The 24,090-nt window shown below is 55.3% G+C and overlaps 1 protein-coding gene across 1 annotated transcript; it reads right to left on the reverse strand.

Moving 5' to 3' along the window:
• Positions 1–6,664: 6,664 nt before the first annotated feature.
• Positions 6,665–7,738, reverse strand: NGA_2006300 (zip transporter; the record flags this gene model as incomplete). The annotated part of the gene is made up of 1 exon (XM_005856173.1): positions 6,665–7,738. A coding segment is annotated over one exon (724 nt), but the record flags the coding sequence as incomplete, so codon positions are not given.
• Positions 7,739–24,090: the final 16,352 nt, after the last annotated feature.

Below are 24,090 nucleotides of genomic sequence, written 5' to 3' on the forward strand. Positions count from 1 at the left end.
CTCGCGGCGTTAAATTGAGCGCATGGTGAGGAGGAGGAGGAGGAGGAGGAGGAGGATGAGGATGAGGAGGAGGAGGGGAGCAAACCCGATGCTGCCAGGGCCTGCCAGACGGGGGAGGGCGCCGTGGGCAGAGAGGCCAAAGGCGTGAAGCGGAGGGAGAAACGGGGAAGGATCTGCTCGACACGGAGACTGAGGGTGTCGGGGGAGGGAGAGTGGGCGGACAGGCGCAAGGACGGGTAGAGGGTCGAGGGAGGGAGGCTCTGGGAGGTGTCGGTGCCGCCCTCCATGGACCAGCAGGCACGCGTGGCAGAAATGCACGTGCGGTACCTCTCTTCCAGGCCCTTTCCATCCTCCTCCTCCTCCCGTGCCGTGGCGGCGTGGAATCCGACGGGCAAGGTTACCGGAGCTCCCCCCTCTCCCTCCTGAGGCCCCTGGCCGTCGAATATTCCTCCGTCCGTCGGCTCTTGAGACCGGGGGGGATGGTCCTGCAGCAGCAAGCTGAAGGGAGGAAGTTCCCTCTCGCTCCTGGCCAGAGAGTGAGGAGGGAGATGACGAAGGCATGCGAGCGTCGGGCAGAAGGCGGCGGTGACAGAAAGCTTATCATTCGACGGCCCGGAAAAGCCCGCCCCGCTCCGAGGGGGAGGCCTGAGGTCGAAGGAGGCTTGGAGGGGACGAAGTCGGGCATGCAGGACACCCAAGGCAGGCAAAGGCAGGAGAAACAACGGGGCTAAAACATCTACGGATGAAAGCGTCAGAATCTCGCCTCCGCAGGCGCCGCGTGGCCACAGCATGTCGTTGGTAGCTGGAAAGGTGTGGAGCCTTTGGTTCTCGTCTTTCCTCATCCTCGAGACGTTTCCGAAATGATGCGCCTTTGGAAGTCTAATTTGTGCCAATATTTTCCTTTTCATTTCGTGTTCAGCCTCTTCCATCGCTTTTAATGGTGTGTCATGCCTGAGGCCCGGAGTATCGCTTTCTCCCTCCTCATTCCAACAAGACGATGTCTCAAATTCATCTTCCTCCTCGTCCTGGGGGAAGTAAGCGGATCTAATCACAGCCGCGGGATTCCATGATCCATTGTCACGCGAACAATGTGCAGCTGTAGCGGGTCGAATCGGAATGGAAGAAGCAGAGCGTGGGGATGAGGTCGAATGGAGACTTTTGTTTCCCGCAGGTTTGCCAACCACCCTGCGCCGTTGCCTTCGGACGGGGGAAGAAGAGCCAAATGCCGGCATCTATACCCTCAGAGCCTGAATGTGTCAGATGTATGTGTACTTGCTGCGTAAGAAGGCACGTATAAGTGTGCAGCGGAGCATTCTCACCTCAATCCCAAGGGGGGGGGAGGCTTTTGCCGCCTTTTTGGGCCATCGCCAAAGGAAATTGAGCGAGGACCCTGATACCTAACTTAGGACTTTTGATGGGCAATGTCATGTGAGACACACGCCTTTAAAGCCACGTGTGCGTGGTTCAATCGTTGCGAGATGGCTATTTGAGCGAGGAGATGCGTGCGTCGGTCTTTTGACTGTGCCGCTGGCTCACTTTTACGTTCTAAAAAACGAAGCAAAGAAAGTACGGGGCTTTCCTGCCTTTCCACCCAAACTTGAAAATTCATTGCCTCCATTTTCTCCATTTCCAGGTGGATTACGCAGTATGGATGTACCTGGTGCCCATGGATCTGGCGGGACGGCTCTGGCTTTTACCGGGGAAGCCATTCCGATGCGCCGAGATATAGACTTACTCAAGGGCGGGCAGCCCAAGACTCTCAACGAAATGGAAGCCGAGCTGCATTCGTTGCACAAAGAAAATTTCGATCTCAAGATGACCATTTATTACCAGAAAGATAAGATTGAGCGCCTGAATGGCGGGGAAATGGATTCTGGGGAGAGGGAGCGGGACTTGGAGGAGCACATTGCCGATTTGGAGTACCGAATGCAAGAGAAGGACGCGCGCCTCGAGGAGCTTGAGGCCTTCCTGGCCCATCATCACCAGCAAAAGCAGGTCCAAGGGCCACAAGACCAGGAACGACAAGATCCCCAGCTCCAGAGCCCCCGCGATTTGAAGGACGAGATGCGGCAAGTGTCAGCGGAGGCGGTGGCCGAGGCCCAGGAGGCGTTGGCCCGGGAGAAGGCAGTCTTTGAGGCTCGTCTGGGAGAGTTGCAGCAGCTGTTGCACCGCGCAGAAAACGAAAAGCGAGTCTTGGAAGGGGAACGTGTACAGGCGAAAGAGGAGGCGGAAGAGAATTTGAGAAAAATGCGCGAAATGGAAGCGGCCAAGAAAGGGGTCCAGACCGAGATGGAGACGCGCTTGTCGGAGGCGCAGGAGGCGCTGAGGGACACGCAGGCACGGCACCAAGCCGATTTGGCCCGTGTGCAGGAGAAGGCGGCAGAAGCGTTGTCCGCTGTCTCCAAAGAGTCCGTCCCACGTGTGACGGAGGCGGAGACTCGAGGCGCGGGAGCGGAGGAGGTGGCGGAGGAGACGGCTCGTACGGCGGAAGCACTCCGCTTGCGGGCCGAGATGGCCGAGCAGCAGGTGAGAGAAATGGCACTAGAAGTGGACGAGGCCCAGCAAGAGGCTCGAAGACTGCGGGCGATGCGAGGGGAGGAAGAGGCCGCGGCCTCTGCATCGGCCAAAGCAGCCGTGTGGAGGGAGACCCTGGAGGCGACTCGCCAGGAGCTTCGGCGCGAACGCTCCGAAAAGGAGGCGGCCTTACGTTCTCTGGACGAAGAACGAGAAGCACTGCGGCAAGAGAGGGGCGCCTGGCGGCAAGGAGAGAGGGGGGCATGGGCGGAGCTCACGGCGCTCCGCGACCAAGTCGCCACCGAGCAACGGGCGAAGGACGCATTGCTCTTGGACATGGCAGATATCCGGCGCCACGGGAAACAGCAATTGCGCGAGCTTTTGGGGGAGCTGAAAGAATTTGACCGGGTCGTGGAGAGGAATTTTGCGGAGCTCTTTGAGGCGGCGGCAAGTGCTGCCGAGGCCCAGGACGTACCGATCAATACTCCGTTGAAAGACCTGCTCGCTGCGGAGGAAGACGCAAGCCGTCGGCGGGGGCTCTTGCGCTTAGGCGGCATGAGCGACCCATCGCCGACGAAACAACTGGCCTTGGCCTTGGAGGAGGAACGGGGGGAAGGTGGTTTGCCGGGGGGAAGGGGGGGGGAGGGAACCCTGGGGGAGAGTCGAAGGGGTAGCCACGCGCTCGTCGCCTCTGGCGGGACCTCCTTGAGCATGCCAGCCAGCGGCAAATTGATGGTTCGACAGGCGCAGGATTTGGTCCGGAAGTGGAGGCTCAAATTGGAAGTTCTTCCCTCCTTTAATCAACGTTTCCGGGATGCCATTGCCCGTGCCGGCGTCGCGTTCGAGAGCCGACTCGCGCACATGACCGAGCGCTTGGCCAGCCAGGGGAACCAAGTCCAGGACGCGTACGATAAATTGGAAAGGCTCCAAGCAAGCAGAAGAGATACTGAAGAGGATCATGCCCGGGAAGTTGCCCGGGTCAAGCGGCGGGTGCAATCGGAGTACCAGGAATTGCTCGCAGAGGTGACGGCGGAGAAAAATGCCTTGACCGCACGAGTGGCTCGGATGGAGGTGGAAAGGACAGTGGCAGTGGAGGAGGCAAAGGCGGCTGGGAAAGAAGAGGCGGCCGCTCAGCACGGACAAGAATTACTTGAGAAGGAGAAGGGTCTGCAGGCTGCAAAAGAGGAGGTTGTTCAGTGGACCGGGCGGTGGAAGGCGGAAACGGAGGGGAGGGAGCGCGTGGAAAAAGAATTAAAGGCCTTGGCTGGAGAAAAACGAGAAATTCAGACGGAGTTGGATAGGCTGCTGCGTCAGCTCCAGTACCGGGACGACGTCATCGCCGTCCTGAAAGAGGCGTTGGACAGCCACGGCTTGGGAGAGTCGCGGCAGATCACTGCCCAGCTTGCCTTACTTGAAAGGCACATGTCCAAGGTGGACGGAGAGGGCAGAAAGGAGTGTGGACGCGGGGGACAGCGGGTGGTGTCGCTCATCAAGGAGGGAATGGAGCATGCTGCGGCGCACTTGATGACGGTAGGCGCCTCGCAAGGGTGGGAGACTGGCGAGCTTCTGCGACGTGCCGACGAGCTTCAGCGTTACGGCTTTGAAGTTGCGGCCTTGGTAACTAGCACAAAGCAGATGCTGGAGGAGCTCAAATCGTGGAATGCACAGTGCCAGGGGCCAGATATAGCCGATTGCAGGAGTGGTGGAGGGAAGCACTTGGTAGAGAAGCTGCTGGAGGACAACGCCCGTCTTGCCCGCCTCCTCCGTGAGCTTCATCAGGACCTGCAGCATCTTGTGCAGCGAGTCCGCGTTTCCTCTCCCCGTCCTGGGACGAACCGCGGCGCCAGTAGTTTCTCAGCGAGGTCCAATCCGGCCCCCGTAGGCAACTTTGGTAGTCCCCTGCGTCGAGCTGCCCGAGAAGCGTTGCCACATGCCTCTCCTTCCCTTGATCGTCTCAAACTTGCCGCCCATTGCAGCAAGAGCAGTGGTGGCGTTGGGGTTGGGTGCAGTAATCGTGAGGCGAACAGCAACCACGAATTCCTTCGGCGTGGGCACATCGAAAACCAGGACATATATTTACAATCAAGTCGATCGCTTCATAGTCGGGGGGAGAGCATGACCGGACCGTTCAGAATGTATTCAGGACACTCAGAAACTGGACATGTCGCGCAGAGTAGCCTTGATACAAGTTTGGCGGAGGCCAGTGATCAAGGAAATGGAGCGAAAGGGCAGGGCGTTTTGGCACGGCATCAGATCGAGAGGCGGGGCCAGGCGAGTGGATCAAAGCCTCTGGCGAACTTGGAAAAGATATCGAATGACTTACAAGAGATTGCTGCCAAGCTTGAGCACTTCAAATCCGGAGTAAAACTCCCCGGTACAACACTAGCCTCAAGTCCTGAGCAAGGTAAACGAACGCACACCCGTCGGTCAAGAAGGGAAGTACCGTAAAAACTTGAAAACAAAAGAGCTGGTCGCCAAAAAATGACGCCGAGATGATTTTATGTGTTATGTAATTCTATGTCTAAGGCACGAGGGGTATGCGGAAGGACTGGAAGAGGAGGACAAAGCGTGTTTGTTTTTGTGCATATCGCTTAACTTGTCATTCGTCGTTGCTTAACAACAGTAAATTGAGTCCTGCGACTAAGCATTTGACGATAAACCGGGAAAGTATGAATAGAAGGCAAAGATATGAGCCTACACAGCGCGATAAGTGTAATTACATTTTTTATTTGAATGCATTCTCTAATTCTATCATAAATTTCTATCCTCGTCAATCTCATGAGCATTTTGGTAAATACCGAGCGTTTTGACGGCCCTCTGCCGCTGCTGTTCCAATAGATGACGCACAACATCTATTTCTGAGGTTATGCAGGACGATTCGTCACCATCTTTGTCAACAATTGTGACGACCGTCGTCGCACGTCCAGCTGGAGAAAGCATATGTACATTGTACCTGAAGTTGGCGCGAGCAGTTGTCTTCGCAGGGACAGGGCATCCGACAACGTCCCTTAATGACGCACAAAGATCGAAATCAATTGATGGTGCATGAAATTTTCCCATGTGAGTGGAGATACGCGAACATAAACCTTCTTCGATTGCGATTTGAGGAGTTGCTCTCAAACAATAAGTGTAAGAGAGCGGCTAGCAACCGCCGGGATCGGAGTTAAATCGATCTTTTCCACACCCAACATATCCTTGCCATGGCAAACTTGAAAAGGGACTTCAGTGGCAGAGCCTGTTGTGAGGGAAATTCCACGCCACACGATGAAAAAGCGTAAAATCGCATAAAAATTGCTAATTAGGCGCTATTGCATGGAATATCAGGAAAAATATAAGCTAATGGATGGGAAGCGCCTCAGGGCTTGAAGATTGGGGGTGGTCCAAGTTTAAAACTAACTGCTTGAAACGGTAAATAACGGATCTCAAAAGCCAACGTGCCGGCAGCATAGCTTGACACGGTTGACATTACAGAAGCTGAATGTGTACATCTGGAATTTGGCTATTAAATTTTCAGAAATCTGGCAGCTATGAAATGTGCAACATGGTTAATAGTCATCCTTTTCCTCTCCAAGACACAGACTATGCGTGCCTTCCAAACGCTTGTAAGTCTTATCGTAGTGCCGTGCGCGCTGGCTTCACCTGTACTTTTCACCTCCTGCCATGAAGATGAAAGCCCACTTATGCTCGAGTCAATGGAAATTAATCCGTATCCCGTCAAAGCCGGAGGAACGAGCAGTGTTGCAGTCACCGCACGAAGTACAGTTGCACTTGAGCAGGGCAGTTACGTTGAAATGAGTTTCAAGGAGGGTCCTTTCATGGGTGCCGTAAAGAAATATGACATGTGCTCAATGTCAGATCAGGACTGTCCTATTCCGGCGAACAGTCTTGTCAAGTTCGAGCTTGACTTTCAGATAAACTCCCGCGCGAGCAAAGGTGTCGCTACTGGTAAGGTGTTGGTTTCTGACCACACGGGTGCTGAGATCGCATGCATCCGCGTCCCCGTTCAAGTAGATCACTGATCTGTCAAGCGTAAATGACCGACCTCATCGAGCGCTGAAAATCTTAAAAAACACAAGATACAATTTCGGACATACTTACTACCAATCACAAAGCAATAAGGCATATGCCAACCAATCGGAATCGTTTCACGTGCTTACTCATCGGACCATTCTTCAGCCTTCTTTCCTCTGCGTCACTATGTATTAATCGAAACCTCATACATGTATCCGCTTTAAAATGTTTGGAGTAAAATTCTCGTCTCAAGTTAAGCGCCTTCGACTATGCCTCTGTTGCCACTAATACTCTCCCCAGGTGCTCGCCATTCCATAATTATTCATGCTATATTAACAACCCCAGGATGTTGACAAATCTCCTTGTCAATATCAACAGCTCCTTTGTGTATTCCATTCAACTATCCTCCTCCTCGACATCCGTCATGTCAGCAGTCGACGTTTTTTCTTCCGAACCCTTTGCTCACCCTCCACGCACCGCTCTATCAGCTTACGCCCAAATCGCAATCACACTCATCGCTCCCGCCCCCAACAAAACACACATCATCATTTGTATCTGCCAAATTTTGTGCTGTCTCACTTCTCTTCTGCTGAACTCCTCCTGCAAAATATCCACCAACGCCAAGTATATCAAAATGCCTGCGGCAAAAGCATTAAAAATGCCTTCTACAAGCGCCGCCTCCCGGGACTCCTCGTCGTACATTTTACTGATGCCCATGCCTATGACAATCCCCAAGCTGGTGGTGATGGAGAAAAGGCCGAACATGATGGCATTCTTCATGCGGGGCAGGCGGGCTTCCAGGATACACGTCGATAGACCCGCGCCTTCGAAAAATTGATGGACCGATATCGCGACAAGCAATGTCCGGGTATTGTTTATGGATGAGGTGGCCGTGCCCAGACCGATACCGATCAAGACGGAATGGAATACGATACCAACCTCCATGATGTACGCAATCACAAGCGAATGATTTTTGAAGGCCTGAACAACGTGCACCGCATCGTTGTGCCCGCCGCCCTCATGGAAACTGTGGTTGTGCCCGTCGCTGCCGAAGGAGGGTTGCTTCTGTACTGCGAGGGAGCGGGCGCTGAGCATCGTCTTCAAAGAAGCTTGGGCACGGGGGGAAACGAAGGGCAGCTGCGCGAAGGGCGAGGAGGGAGCTTCTCCAGCGGGGGCCACGCCGGGGCTGCGCATGCTCGGCGGGGGGGGGGGGACGATCTGCAAGTCTGTGGGCTTCTTTCGACCGGTAAGAGCGGCCCCTACTGGTGTGATGGGTGCATGCTGATGCTCGTTCCCACTGGCGCCGTCTGCCCCTTGTCGGGCAGCCTGCAAAAATTGCTTCTGGGAGGCCGTCAGCCCCTCTTGCACAGCGGCCTCTTCCAGGTGAATGCTGGGTGCCCGGGCGGAAGGGGAGGTATCGGGGGCGGAGATGACGACTTTGCTCATGTTCAAGGACGGGTCTCGGCCCATACTGACCATGTCGACGCCGCCCGTGCTGGAGGGGCCGGGGGGGCGGCTCTTCCGCCCCATGCTCGAGACCACGCCGTCCACGACCTGGGAGAGGGCAAGGACCACGATGGAGCCCATCATGGCAACAAAGAAGGCCAGGGGGAAATCCACAAGCTCCTCCAGGGTCTCGTTCGCTTCTGCCAGGACATGGACAAAACCAACGCATAAAATGATGCCGGCACTGAAGCTTTTTAGCAGGTGCATGGCATGGGCCCCGTGGAAAACACGCTCCCCGTCAGTTTTGTTCCGAGAAGAAGGAGTCAGAGGCAGATTACCTCCAAACTTGGCTCGTCCGTCCAAATCAAGTACGAGGAGGGGGAACATGCAGCCCAAGGCTGATACCACCATGATGACGAAGACTGAAGCGATGCGCAGAGGCAGCGTCTCTCCACTCTCCTGGCCGAAGGCAGACTCGTCCAGGTCTGCCATTGTCCTGTTCACCAGGCTGGCTGGGAGGGCAGGGGGTAGGACAGAAAGTGGAGAATCAGGCCCTAGACTTCATATAGCATTGATGGCTGTAGAGAATGATATTTCATATCTCTCATGTTTCCTTGCGGGCAAGAAACCCCGGTGTCATGCAATGTGAAAGATCCTGACTGGATGGCTCCAACAAAGGGGTAGTCTCAGCCCTTGTACTTGCGTTGCTCTGAGGCTTGGCATACCTGCACCGCATAAGCGAATATCAAGTAGCCCGATTGAGATCGATCGACCGCCCACATTATGCCACATCACACTAGTTTCGTAGTAATATAACGAGTCATCATTTTGAGCCACCAAGTGACTTGAAATGTGAGGAGGCGTCCTGGTTGATGGACCGTGCAGGCACAGGGATATGGAAACAAACAAGCCTCCAAAGCTGTAACAAACGATTATTCACCATCATGTTTTCATATAGAGAGTCAATTGGAGGAACACAATCTACCATATCATCCTCTGATTCAAAGTCGAAATCGCAGACAATTTCCCAAAGCTCGACATGGCAGATTTCCTGGGTGAAGGGGTCGGCGGAAGGATCGATTCCACAAGATTCAAGCGTGGAGCACGACAAAATTTCAGTGCTTCGTCGACAACCATGAGTACCAACTTGGTCCTGAGCAACGTGGTTCATTTCACATTCGACACAAGAAGCGAAAGTTAAGAACAATTTTCTGATCGCATTCAGACATAACCATGATGGGAAGGAACGGGGTAGCGGCCCTATCTGCCGGAATCCCTATGGATCTGTTTGCTGTACCAGTAAGTTAGGCGTCTGCTTCTTTATAAATATTACCATATGCATGATCAGCAGAAATGTCTCGCAATTTATCGCAATTCTCCTCTATTTGGGATATCAGTGGTACCAATAGATACTATTCCGAGGACCCAACGCCGGGCAGGGTTGTGGCGGCCGGACGAGACTTCAATCAGCGGCGTGCTCAAGGGCACGAGCCTCACTTACCAACACAGCGCAAGGGAAGCTTTGCTTCAAACGGAACAAATCCATCAAGCCCACGGTGTTGCCTTTGGAGGGTACGCGTGTCTGATTGATATGTATAGCTCACGGTACGCCTTTGCACAAGGCTTTAGAGCGGTGGGGAGGTTGATACATATTCCAGGCACTTGCAAATGCGTCAGCTCCCTGGCGAAATGTCTTCACTCTCTTCCAGGAGAATGCGCATAAGCGTGCGGTGATTCTAATGAACAAGATTGCTGCGACAGTTTTAATCTACAGGCGGGCGTAGCGTGATAGAAGTTTAGCTAAGTGGTCAAGTAATGGGCGTCATCCCAATGTTTTTGTCGTTTTTCCAACATTTTTTTCCGCTGAAAGCGCTCGACATCGAGTTTTTTTTCTTATGAGTCTTTATCTCCACTCTTCCGCTTCCTTTTCTTTCATCATGCCTCCGCGTATTGATGTTTTATCTAAGGGCAATCCACTTCGCTACGAGGCAGAGACCCGTTCATTCCTCTAGACTCAATGAACCACTTTTAGAGCAACGAGCCCGCGGGACAGATCCTCTTCCATTTGACCACCTTACGCATGCCGAGGACGCTCACAGGGCCAGCTTGGTGGCATCTTCTTCTCATCTTAAACGTTTGTCTCCGGACGCACATGTCGCCTTTCTTGGTCCTATCCTGCTTGTCACATATATTGGCTGCAACACCGATTTGAACATCAATGATAGCGCCGCTGGAATTTTCCAGGCCCCCCTTCCACGTTTCCTCTCCTCACGTTCCTATCATCCCTGGGATAGCTTGGCGTGTCGTATGGGACATGTCGCTCGTCCTGGTTGCGTCGACGCTTCTGGGGCCGGTCCACAAATCCGCGGTCCGCCCCCTCCCTCCCCTGCTGGCGGTATTTAGCACCCTGGGGGTGCAAAGGTCGGCGCTCGCCCCTCCCTGCTCCCTGACCCGGGCCTGCTTCGGGAGAGACCGAACGGGAATAGCGGCCAGAGTGCCGAGGCAATCCTCGCGGAGGATCTCGGCCGTGACCGGAAGCAGGGCGTCCTCGCGGCCGGCCCTCCAAGAAGGGGCTTGGGCTTCGGGAAGGCGGATACCGGGGGGCCTCACTGTGAGAGTAGGAGTCCTGAGAAGGGCTCGGGTCCCGCGTGCGCCTCACGGAGGAGTACACGGCGCGCGGCCGACCTTGGGAGGCTGAGTCCGGACGTGGAGGGGGGGAGGCAGAGAGGGAGGGGGAGGGACGCCGACCTGGCTCCCGCCCATGCCTGAATGGTCCCCGCGAGGGCATGTCCGAGGCATGGGGAGGGAAGGCCGAACGTCTTCCGTCAAAGGCTTTCTTCTCTGCGTCCGGGCCCCGCCTCTCCTGCCCCAAAGGCCTGGCCGGGCGCTCGTAGCGGGCGGGGGGTGCCTCCCTGCCTCTCCTCGTCCCCTCGGGATCGGGCGCGTTGGCAAACGACCGCCCTTTGAAAGGTCTGAAGGTGGCCTTCATGCTGCGGAAGCTGTTTCGGGTGATTTTGACGGCACCCTTGCTGTCATTAATGGCTTTCACCGCCTCCGTGGCCTCCTGGACGTTGGCGAAGGTGACAAAAGCCGAGGTCCGATGTCTCTCTGTCAAGGGGTCCCAGACGTTACATTGGTATCAGACATCGAAGGAAAGCAAGGCAGCACCACCTAGAAACGACAGGAAGGCACACAAAGGCCCCACCCATAAAGCCCGCTGCTTGACAGCACCGCCCTCCCGCGTACCCCGCCCCTTCTTTCTCGCGCCCCTCCCCCCCCTCACCTTTGGGCGTACCCTTGACCCCCGTCACCCGCACCACCTGGCCCCACCGCTGCATCAAAGCCGCCACTTCCTCCTCCTCCATCTCCTCCACCCCGTCCACGTACACGTCTGCGCACGGGACCCCCAGGGTGTAGCCCGTGGACAGCCTCTGCCCTTCGAAGACAATCCCCCGCACCCCTCCCGAAGGCGCTCTGCCAAGGTCACATTCGCCATGGACAGATAAGCAACGAAGCCCTCTCTACGTCCGTTCCCTCCAGAAGGCCGGAGAAGAAGGTCTGCCGCTTGGATTTTGTAGGTGGGGGCATGGGATTGGAGGAGGCGGAGGAGGTCCGAGAAGGCGAGGTCCCTGGGAACGAGATGGAGAGGTCGAGTGATTACCACTAAGTGCAGCACGCGAGGGGGACCACAGAGATTTCTATGTAGTTCCTGATAAAGGAAATGTATTACTATCTGAAAAAGACAAGCAGACCATCTTATCCACTACAAAGAAGAGGGAAGTGGCCCGACCGAGGGGCAGGGACAACCGTCGCCACACAGTCAAGCTTACAGGTCACAACGAGATAACAGGCTGTGGCCCTCACCCGTGGCATTCAAGCCGTCAAAGGGGAGAAGTTTTCATCCATTCAGTGCAAAACCATCTCAATCGTATCCGCCAAGGAGGCAGGAACCTCCAGGTTTCAGAAACAGCCATGCTGCGTCTCCAGTAACGACGAAATCCCCGCTTGTCTACATTATGACACTCCAACCAAAATTCTACATGATTCTAGCGTGTCATAGCCATATTTCGAAGAAAAAAACAGTGCAGAATATCGCTCATATAAGCGTTGTCTAAAGAGCTTCCACAGCCAGGCGCCACAGGTTCGGCAGGATAGACTGATACAGCCCATGCCATACCCGTACATCAACGAAGAGAGATATGTGCGAGCAAAAATCCATTCCAGAACATGACAGAAGAACGCAGGAGTGGCATGCGTAGAGTAAGAGAGAAAGGTGTGGAGGCACACGAGGAAAAAAACCGCACCTGGACAAATTCCGGATAGCCACGAAAGGCGTCACCTCCTCGCACTCCATCTGCTTGGCCACGCGGCTCGCACCCGCATCCACGCCCGCCGGCTTCCTGGGAGGAAGGGGGTCGACGCGGTGACGAGAATTTTCTTCCTGACCAGGGCGGCCTCGGGCCTGCCGATCCACGGACGGCAGGCGCCGCTCGAAGTCTCGCCTGTCCCCCGCATCCCTTGGTCCCTGGCCACGGCTAGGTCTTCGGGCGGGACTCGACGACCGGCCTCGGGCATATTCCTGCATTTCTCGTCGCTGTTCCTCCGGGTATGGTAACAGGCGTGTCGGTAAATTGAGGCGACGTTCCAGGTAAGTGACCAAGCGCCGGACACGGGAGCGATACAGCCGGTTGCCTCGACTGGGGATAATTCGAGCCTTCTCATAAATTTCGTCCCACAGCCGTGGAGAAATGCCGATGTTCTTTTGCAGGTTGTCGGGAGCGTAGCCCCTGTGGAGAGTCATGGTCTCCTCAATCTCCAAGAGCTTGTCCAGCGCCCCCGTCAACTCCTCCACCACATCGGCGGGATCCTCGCGTCGCTCCTCCCTGCGAGCCACCCGCCCTCCAGGCCCTGAATTTTCGTGGGCATTGCGTCTCCCACGATCATCTTCCACCCTGTCAGCGGGGATAACATTCTCATCGTCGCCGCCTCCATGGCCCGAGCTTCGGTGGTCACTCCTGGAGCCGGCATCAGACGGGTAATTGGAGCAAGAAGCCGAGGCTGCTGGTGACAAGGGAGGTGAGCATGAATTACGGGCCTCGCGCACGGCTGTCGTGCGGCCAGGCGCTAGACTCCCGTCGTCTTCGCTGCCCGGGCCGCCTCTTTTCGTTCGCTTCCCTCCTGCATATTTTTCCCTCATCTTGAGATCGCCTCCTTCAACAGCTTTTTCAAGACCAACCTTGTTTTGATCAGCACTCCCGTTTTCTTTCTCTTCGACATCCGAGTACTGTGATTTTTCTCCTTCGTCAACGACCCAGTCCTCCTGGAGATTGCTTCCATCCCGACAGCTCCCTTCGGACGACATGCCCGCTTTGTTTGACAGCCCTTTACGGGTCTTATTAACGATGGGTGTCGTCTTGACGCCGTCTGAAGCCGCTCCCTCTTCTTCCATGCCTACTAGACTAGTCTGATCGGTCGAGTCTTGGGCATGTGAAGAGTTATTGCCTGCGGTAGTCTCAAACGAGCCGCCGGCGCTTGCATTTCCTATTTCTTCTCTCTGCTGGTGATCGCTTTGAACAGGCACCATAGTGTCCGCCTCCACAACATCCATGACAATCTGGTTCCCGAAATCGCCGTGTTCTGTCAATGCATGACGTAACGCGTATTTTTAAAAGCTTGTGGGTATGGCAGCGTAACAAAACGAGAGGAGGCGACGAATTTCAAACCAGCCTGGCTGCCAACATCTCTCTCTCTGAAAGGCACGGGTGCACGACAGCAAGTACCACAGCCAGTTCCAGGCACCGGCATCCGGCATAATTGTACACTATCTTCGTAGTACTGGTAAATAATGCTAATGCACAGAAACCGTGGCGTGTTGACCCATGAAAGGCGCGCCAAGTGCCACGAGTCTACCTCTCGACGGAGAGAGGGCCGAAATCGTGGAAGTGGCAGAAGGGCCCATGGAATGATGGCCAGGCCGTACGTTCCTAGGCTTGCTTGGAAAAATGCCTCTTTCTACAGTATTTTGGTTGAAGTGAGTAAATTTAAAGCGTCGTCCTTTCACCGCATAGATGTCGTTGGACTGCCTGAGATTTTTGTTTAATGGAAAGGGCTGAAAAATTCTCCTTTGGTAGAAGAACAAAGGACCACCGGATTGCCTCCCGGTAGTCTTTTTGCCAAATATTTCTTGCGGCCAAGGGGCTCAATGATATTGTTCCATGTTAAAGTCGTGATAACATTGAAAAACTACCGTTTCAATTTGCCGAAGCGCGGGCTTCTCAATCTACTTCTCCTTTTGAAAGCTGAAAAATACAGGTGAAGGAGCATGATTCCACAAAGGATGACCAAGCTTAGGGTGACAGCGTTGTATAACGAGATCTTATTACTACAAACTGGATGAGTCATAGCCAGAGTCGAAAGAGCTACTGCTGTCTTTGAAGCTAAATCTACTCGACCGTACGCAGGGCGTACAGGTCGCAAGTAGTCTAGACGCGTCGCGTCATCGGCCCAAATGCCTCCGTCCCTTTATTGCTGAAGCAACACAGCTAATCGACCGAATTTCCTGTCTGAGCCAGATATTCTAGAAGCAAAAGAACATTACAAGCGGATTCAATGTCGGCCAGAACGGGCCCCAAGAAATTCCCAGGTAGGTGGATGGGGAAGGCCGCAGACCATGCCATTCGGTACCACACGGCGAGTGAGAGAGTAAGAAAGGGCTCTTGCACGTGTATACTTGTGAGGCGTTTCGTCCAAGTTGAGTAGTACGCCCTCATCAAAGCGTGTGAGTGGCGTCGTGAAATGGCGCCAGCATAGCATAGCTACAAGAGGATAGGACAAAGAATAATTAGTTGCCCGAACTAAGTGATGCCAGTGCCCATGGCTATTGCTTGAAAAGTACAAAGACAGGCGCAAGGCCTCTCCGAAATTTAGCTGGACGCCGTGCGTTCCCTTTCTTTACCATTGCCATCGCCATTTTAGCTGACATTTTCCAACAGCACATGTTTTGTCTCGGCCAATATCTCATCGCCCGTCATCCCCACTGTGTATGCCTCCTCCACCTCCACGCATGCTTTCCTGGCAGCATCTGTGGCCATTTTGAGCACCCTTGCCGGGTCCGTTGTGTCCACGTCCAGCAGGTTACAGGCCACCTCCATATGCCCTCCCTCATGTCGAAGCGTCAGGGCCTCTACCCCCACCGGGCCTCCGTCTCTGCTCCGCACTGCTTTGGTGACCATGGCCGCGATTTGCTTCTCTGAGGTCTTCAGTCGAATGTTGAAATTCTGTACGTAAGGCACTGCCCCGCAACATAGGAGGCCCAAGCGGGGGTCCACGTCAACGGGACCGTAATCTGCATGCGGTACTTGCGCATCTAACTCCATTTTTTTGAAGTACGAAGTACTCCGGCGCACGTCCGCGAGGGATTTATTGTTGCAGGACCCGTACAACAGGACAGGGACGGGCCATTTTTCTCCCACGCGCTGGCCCAGCGCACACGCCGCTTTACGTGCAACTTCCAACGGAGTGTTCCCCAAAGGATGGAAAGAGACGTGGTCCACCACACCCACACGTGGATGCGTCGCATCGACGTGCTTGGTCATGTCCACATGGAGAAAGGCTTCGTTGATCACGCGAAGCGCCACCTCTACGACCGGCTCCGGGGCCCCGCCTAATGTGAAGTTACTGCGATGGTACACAGCATCGGAAAAACGCTGCACCAAAGCACACAGTCCTGGCGAGCTTGTGCGAGCCAGGTGGGCAAATCTGTCCAAGAGGGCGTGGTTGCGGCCCTCTGACACATAGACTTTACAGCATACGAGCAGCTGCGGTTTCGTAGCGGTGCCGGTCAGGGCTGTCATAGCTTATTGATAAAACAAAGCCCTCCCTCTCAAATAATGCCCAAGGAAAGATGTTACACAGTGCCAGGCAAACGTGAAAGAGTAAGCTGCGTAAACAACTTGTGAAAAACGATGGACCCAAACAAAGTGGAAGATACGCCTCGCTTTCCTTTTCACGCTCCGCACTGCCAAGGGTGCTTTCCCGGAAGTGCAAGCAAGATGGCGCTAAGCAGTCATCATTTGTTGTCAAGAGTCTGTAGGTGGAATAGTGAGCGGGAAGAGGAGACGGCAAGCGCTCTGACCTTATAACATCGGAAAGAGAACCCCGAAGTGCAGCAAGAAGCTGACGCTCTTCCTTTAAGCAGCACGAATGATCTCACGCCTTGCCACTTTACCTCCCCGTCTTTTCTTGTTCAGCGCACCAGCGCTCCATGTCAGAGCCACAGCCAAGTGATCCCTACCTCCAGGAGCAGCATGATAGAAATATGTCACCTGATCAAGGAACGGGAAAGTGGACGAAAGGAGAGGCGGAGGATGTGCATTGCGATACTTCAGCTGCCATGGCCAAACTGAATTCTGCACCTACACGGCCTCACAAAGCATTTAATCCCACCACAAAAAAGCTGCCATGTCCGCATCACAAAGATGTCATCGTTTGTCGTCACAAATTGCGGACCGGGGTCACAACAATTCCATGTTGGAGGTGCATGGGAGAGGCAGCTGTGCGTGCGGAGGAACGGGAAACAACAGCGGAAATACGGGCTCAATACCTGCACATAGCCCTGCAGTCCGAAAAGGGACGTACAGCGATGCTGGAACGACGGGCTACATTGCTGGAGGAAGAACAGGTTGGCTTGCGGGACCAAATTGCGCGGTTGATTGAGCAAGTTGCCGCCTTATCGGAGGAAGTGAACCGTGTAAACGGCATGAACAGGCGTTTGATGACGCAATTTCGCCCCAACAAGTCGACACCCCTCAAGGACTCTCTGAAGTCGGGACATAGCGTGCACAAGACTTTGTCAGAAGTGTCAGCCCCCGACCTGGCTTCTCCCTCGACCGCCCCCACGACAGCGACATCAGCCACCGCCCCCACGACAGCGACATCAGCCACCGCCCCCATCGCCGACCCGGGGGAAACGACCACGCAGCCTCCCGAACAAGCATACAGCACCTGCACGTCTTCCACCCCGCTGTCTGGGTCCCCTGGGAAGGACGTGACTTTGAGCGCCCCGGGGGGAGAGGCCGGTCCACCCCTGTCCCTGTCGTGTCGCCCTCCCCCTCCCAGGAACCAGGAACCCTCTCACGTTTCATCAGCGTGGAGCGCCAGTCCTCCAACCCCTTCGGAAAGCGTTGCAGCTCGGCCATTACCGGCAAGTCCGACAGCGTCTGCATCCCGCGCTTTGTCGGCCACCGCGGGATCACAAGGAGCAGCTTGGCGGGCACGGGCCGCTACCGACCCAGAAGTGGCACCGATTCGAGTCGCTACGGGCCCGCACAAGATCACGTCGATGACTGCGGGCACGCACTCCCAAGCACCGACAGAATCTGCCGCTGGCGGGGGGAGTGGGAGCATGCCTCCGTCCCGCCCGTCCCTCCCGGCTTGGCTCCAAGGAAAGCGTCAAGCAGAGGCCGGGCACCGTGCACAAGGAGGGGAGCAAAACGAGCGCCAGAAGAGTAGGACTCCCCAAGAAGGAGGGAGGCCAAAAGATGGAAAGAAGAAGAGAGTGTGGACGCTGTTCAAACGAGGAAAGCGCGCCTCAAGCATCCCCGCTGCTGCCGCCGCCGCCTCCGGAGGGGTCCGCGCGCCCACCACCATGGATGAGCTGGACGAGGCACTGCCTGTAGACAGGATGGCAAAGCGTATGCTCCGCCTCCTGGAGTCGCGGCCGGAGGCGTTGGAAAAAATTTACCGGAAGAGCGAGCAGTTAGAGGAGTGGAGGATGGAGGTGTTGCTGGAGCTGGGGGTGGGGGAAGAGACGGGGGGAAGGGAGGACGGAGGCAGCCTCCAGGAAGGAGAAGAGGATAAAGAAAAGAAAGCGGAAGGGGAGGGTAGAACCAGTCCCGTCCAGGGTTTGGATCACAGCGCGAGCCGCATTTTCTTGGATGAAATAGCGCTGGTGGAGGCCCTGACCGACCGCATCAAACAGTGCGTCCTGCGCCACGTCGCCGATGCTTTTACATTGGCCCGCGCCTCGCCCAGCCTCTTGCACCAGGCGGTGAATGTCGTCCGGCTCCACGCGGCTTTCGGCAAGAAAAAACTGGAGACGGCCCAGGCCAAGATCGCGCGGACGGGGAGCAAAGATCTGTACCGTGTCTTAAGGTTGTGCGGGATAGAGGATTGGGACGGAGACGTCCGCTTGGCGCTCAAGGAAGCTGCCAGTGTTCGGGCATTGGAGGTGTTCACAGTCGCACACTTGGAGGCAGCGGCTGCGATGGAGGAAGGAGGGCAGACTTCAGTGATGGGGGTGAGCCGGGAGAAGGCGATGATCGGCGCGGCGGAAAGCCTGCTGGAGGACATGCGGGAGATGCTGGTGCTGGTACCCCCTTTCTTTGCGCCGGCGCACAGGGCGGTCTCGACGATCTTGGAAGAGTATGACACCCATCTCATGCGCCAGGTCGCGGCCTTGCACGGACACGGCCTCAGCGATCTCGAAATTGGTGACTTGTTCGAGGTGAACCGGTTCCTCTTGAGGTACCGACGGGACATCGTGGTCCTCGGCGCTTCCGCTCCGAATGCAAATCTACAAATGGCGGTACAGGCTTGCCTTCAGGAATGCTTGGTCAAGACGCGGCACCAGACGAGTGTCTGGTTCACAGCCATCTTGGGGAGGCAGGGCGAGGTCCTCTACGATGCGCAAGGGCGGCCTTTCACCGCGAAACCGGAGGACTTGTTTCAAATCATACACACTCAGGTAAAACGTGTTCAAGGAGAAATGATGTGAAGAGCGGAAGAGAGTTCTGGATCCTGTGGCACGAGTCTCAGATTTGCGTCGGGGCACTGATGATATATTGCACTCATTGTCGCACGTTTTCTTGGCTCACAGGTGCGAGTGGCGATCGATGCGGGAGGGTTTACAGGCGACGATCTATGCGCTCTGCTTCTTGTCATTCTAAACGCCTTGAAGGAGTTCGTGGCAGAACACCACAACGACTTGCGCGCACACGAATACGAGGCGCAGGGACGAGGAAAGGGAGGGGGAGGGGCCATTCCTCTTTCCGTATCGGGTCTATGTGCCCTGGTCAATGACTACGATCGATTATATGACAAGGCAGTGGAGCTTCGGGACAATTTATTGGGTCGAGGGGAACTCTCCGAAAAGAAGCATTTTGTCTTGCTGGACAATGTGATGGATCAATTGAACGATGAGCAGGCCCGCGTCTCCTTCGAGGCCACCCGACTGGTTAGCTACCAGATAATGCAGGAAGCCACGGTTAGCCTGTTGGAGACCTCGCCCTTTGATACCGAGGGGAGGGCTCCCGTGCGGAAGCTGCCTACCGGAGTATCGGATGGGGGGGGCGGGGCGGGGGGCATGCCTGTATGGGTGGGGACCGGCGATAGGAGCGGGTTAGGGAACAGAAGAAATCGAGGAGCGAATCCTTCGGGCGAGAGGCCGCAGGGAAGCGATAAAGACGCGCAAAACGATGGCAACAGCACACACATGTTCAGCATGCCGTACGCGACCACGCTTTTGGACAGGACGACTGAGCGCAAAACCAGCGCGTCGCCCCGTCATGTGGATGTGATGAGGGAGGCCTGTCTGACAATCATGGACTACTTCGCCGACATCCAGGTGTGGCTCCCGGCATATTTCTTTGCGCACGTGGTTCGCATGTGCTATGAGTCCTTGGTTGACATGTATTTGGTCTCTGTATTGCGAGGCCGTACGGTGTTTGTCGATCCGGAGTCTGTCGCCCATCGCATGCGACAAGAGCAGCAAAAACTATTGCTGGACCTCGCGAGGAAGAACGGCTGGGAATCCTCTCTAAGGGAAGCCGGTCTGAAGGATCCGGCCTTGGTCTTTGGAGCCTGGGAGGCAATGGAGAGGGTTGTTTTACGAGGTGGAGGCATGAATGAGAAAGAAACGGCTGACCTTCTGATGGTGCTCCCCCCACCTTGGAATGTGGATGCCCTGCTTCAATTGCGGTTGCTGCGTGGAGAAGATTTGGGCGATAGGAAGGCGATACACGAGACACGACAAAGGCTTACTGCCTGGTACATGGCGGAATTGCAACCACAAGTGCTAGGGGCTGCACTAGCGGGCAGCGGACAGTCTGCCCGAAAGGAGGGAGAAGCAGATGCGGCCACAGTAGGGCGGGAGCTAGCCTGGCGGCTGAAGACGTCACCCTTGGCAGTGGATGAGGACCGACTCGTGGAATTGGTGCGGGAAAGTGTGTACAATCAATGACGGGGGGGCGCGTGCGTAAATCCTTGAGGGCGAAGGGGGTGGCGAAGATTAGCTTGGAAACCTCGATAGTATTACATAGCTTTCTTCCCTGTAAGATTGCAGAAATATGTTCCATATCGGCCCACTCTTTCTAGGGGGGGAACGATAACTTATTTGTGATCCAAAAAGATCCAAGAAAAGATGTACACATACATTCAGGGTGGAGGTATATATTTGATACATATATGCAATGTTATAAGCAACCACGGTTCACCGTATGTATTATCATCATTGCCCGCCTGATAGACACACAATGTTTGCGGCGATTCAACTATTTTTTTTTTCCAGCTTTTTAATGCAAAAAAGGTCTTAACAGTACCAGGCCTGTACACACTTCATCATTTCACCCCGATTACAGGTATGGGTTGTTGCGAGGCAACCGTTGAATGACCGTTTTGAGCTCAGTGTAATGCGAGAGTGCAGCTTCGCCCTTATCACGACCCTGTCCGGAGCCTGGGGAGAATTTGAAACGACAAGGGAAAGTCAGTCAAAATTCAGTGGTGCATGTACAAGGCAGATATGCCTAGCTCCGACCATCTGTTTCGGTATGTTTTCTCTGTGCTCTGTAACCTACCGGGGCGCGCCCCGCCGAAAGGAAGTGAGGCGTCAAAAACGTTGTAGCAGTTGACGAACAAGGTGCCGGCTTTCACCGCGCGCGAGAGGTACTGAAGGGTATTGGCGCTGCTACTCCAGATGCCAGCGGCCAGCCCATACGTGGTGTTGTTCGCCCTGAACGCCACCTCCTCCAATGTCTTCCAGCGGATGATGCTCATGACAGGGCTGGCGACGCAAGCATCAATGGATCACGAAAAACGAGGGAGGAGAATATGGCGTCAGACATTCTGTAGCATGCAAGCTATCAGCCAAACTACCCCCGGGCCCGGAACAGGCGCAGACATACCCTTTGGTATCACAGTTTAACGGCCACCCTCCCCCCACACGGGTCCCAGGCTACTTACCCAAAAATTTCCTCCTTCGCAATGGTGTGATGGTCCTCCACCTCTGCGAAGACAGTGGGCTCCATAAAGTACCCTTTCGTCCCCAGCCTGGCCCCGCCTGTCTGCAGGCTCGCGCCCTCCTCTTGTCCAATCCCCACGTAACGTAAGATACGATCGAGCTGCTCCTGCGAGACTTGTGGCCCTTGCTCGGAGTCGGGGTGGAAGGGGTCTCCCACCCTCTTCTTTTTGGCGAGCTTGACTGATTTCTTTACAAACTCGTCGTAAATGTTGTCGTGCACAAAGAGACGGGAACCAGCCACACAGCACTGGCCGTGGTTCATAAAGAGGGCGTGGTGGGCGTCGGAAACGGCCCTGTCGATGTCTGCGTCCTCGCAGATGATGAAGGGGCTCTGCGGTATGAAAGAGAAAGGATGGGAAGGCGGGGATAAGCGCCGCCCTTAGGAGATCCGAGCATTGAAAGACCCCGCTTGTTGAGGTCGTTCTTGATGCACGGAGTGCAGCCTTCCACCTAGATAGAGGCTGGCCGGGGAGAGGGAGGGAGGGAAGGCCGCGAAGGGCTCGTGCATGCACGCCCCACGGGGACCATCCCACCGTCACGTACCTTCCCACCCAACTCCAGGGTCACTTTCTTCATGTTGCTCTCAGCGGCAGCTTTCATGACCATGTGCCCCACCTCCGTGGACCCCGTGAAAGCGATCTTGTCCACGTCCATGTGCGAGCACAGGGCCGCCCCCGCCGTCTCCCCCATACCGGCCACCAGGTTCAGCACGCCAGGGGGCATACCGGCTTCTAACGCCAGCTCGCCGACCCGCAGGCCGGTCAGAGGTGTTTGCTCCGCCAGCTTCATCACCACGGTGTTGCCCGCAGCCAGGGCGGGGCCGAGTTTCCATGCTTGCATCAGGAGAGGGAAATTCCACGGAATCTAAAAGGAAGGGAGGGAAGGCCGGGGGTCAAGACGGCACGCACTGGGATCAAGGGGATCAGGACGAGAGGGACGACGGCTCCCACGACCGGGTCGCCTGCCTCCATTGCCCTCCGCCCCTCCCTCCCATCGTCCCGCTCCCTTTCCCCCTCCCCGACTCACAATCTGTCCCACGACCCCGACGGGCTCGCGGAGGGTGTAGGCGAAGAACGGGCCGTCCACGGGGATGGTCTGCCCGTGGATTTTGTCGGCCCAGCCGGCGAAGTACCTGTGGATTGTGCGCCCAAAAAGCGCGGAAGGGAAGAGGGAGGAGGAGCATAGCGCGGGCGCGTTGATGAGCCAAGTGATCCGAGGGCTTGTGGGAGCCCTCCTGGGCACCAGGCCCCGATCTCTGCTTGTCCGTCCCACCCCACTTTCCTCCCTTTCCCCCCTCCTTACGCACCGGTAGTGGTCGATGGCCAAAGGCACGTCCGAGTTTCGAGACAAGGAGAGGGGCTTCCCATTGTCCAGAGTCTCCAAGACTGCCAACTCCTCCTTGTGCGCCTCCATCAGGTCTGCCAGGCGGAAAAGAATTTTCCCACGTTCCCGCCCGCTCATCTTTCGCCACGGTCCCGTCTCGAAAGCTTTCCTGGCCGCATTGACGGCCAAATTTACGTCTTCTTTGTCGGCTGCGGCAACCTCGACGATGGTTTCCTCGGTACGCGGGTCGATGGTTTGGAAAGTCTTGCCAGACACCGCGTCCGTGAACTAGCATTACCACCAGTTGGAAGGAAGAGGCAATGGAACATGTTGATGCCTTGGTCATACCTGGGGCGCTTTATGTCTCATGGCAAGCTCATGCGAAACGTATTCACTGCGCAGGTCACCGTCGATCCCTCTTCCAGGTAAGCAAGCCAAACCCAATTCACAATCATTGATTGCCACTTTGTCTTTCTCTCATTCGTACGCACCTTGCCGTCAATCAGAAGCTGGGTGATGCGAGGGTGGTGAGAGGGCTTGATAGGGGCAGCATTGTGCAATCCCCGGACTGCTTTGAATGAAGCAAAGCGCTTGCAGGCAGTAGACAGCATGATACGCGTCTTCAAAATAGTAAAGGGAGATCCTGAGAAGCTTAAAAACCTATCGCGTCCTGAATATGTGCCGCTGTAGGTTGAGCTTCAATTTCATGTGAAGTTGTACAGGTGGAGGCAGTGGATCATGTACTCTCTCCGCATTCCATCAATGCAGATCATCCGAGCGCTAAAGTTTGAAACATCACAAGCGGACAAAAATTGAAATCCAAAACAAACAAAACATTTTCCATCGAATTATTCACTGCAGCCCGGGAAATACGGCAAGATTTTTGACCTGGAGGCGTCAACTCAGTGAAAAAGAATTCAGCGACCGGAGCACTGCGCCTGGTGTGGACGGGATGTTCATGGCGCCAGAGCCCGAAAAGATGCTCACACGACTCCGGCGCGCATTAAAACAACTCTAGCATCCATGAAAATTAAAAAAATCTATGATGTTATGACTACCATGCACGTAAATGTCTGTCTGTTTCTTTCTATGCAAGAAATTTATTGTCCTAGGCTCTGTCCGCGAGATTTTGGCGCGAAGCCTTGAGCGGCCCCCGAGCCACCCTTTCCTGTCACGTTTTGCTAAAGTCAAGACGGTAAACACGCGCACCACAACAATGGCAGACATGTAACATTTCATTGTTGGCGTTTGTACTGTTTATGCTGATCGCTGCATTGGGGTGCGGCTGCTTCGCATATGTTTGCATGGAGTTGTTAAGCTCAGTCGCTTTTCCTGGCCGGGAAGCGAGATCGAGATCTTCTTGCCCTTCTCTCTCCCTGCTGGGATGCCACGAGTGCATAGAGCTGAGATGTTAGAGGCGAAGAAGGTGTCAACATATACAAGTGCTTATATCGTGACATCATCGTGGTCAAGGCGTGTTTTTAACCGCCGTGTCTGATATA

This window comes from Nannochloropsis gaditana (genome assembly GCF_000240725.1).
Source record: "Nannochloropsis gaditana CCMP526 unplaced genomic scaffold scaffold026, whole genome shotgun sequence".
Taxonomy (NCBI): domain Eukaryota; class Eustigmatophyceae; order Eustigmatales; family Monodopsidaceae; genus Microchloropsis; species Microchloropsis gaditana.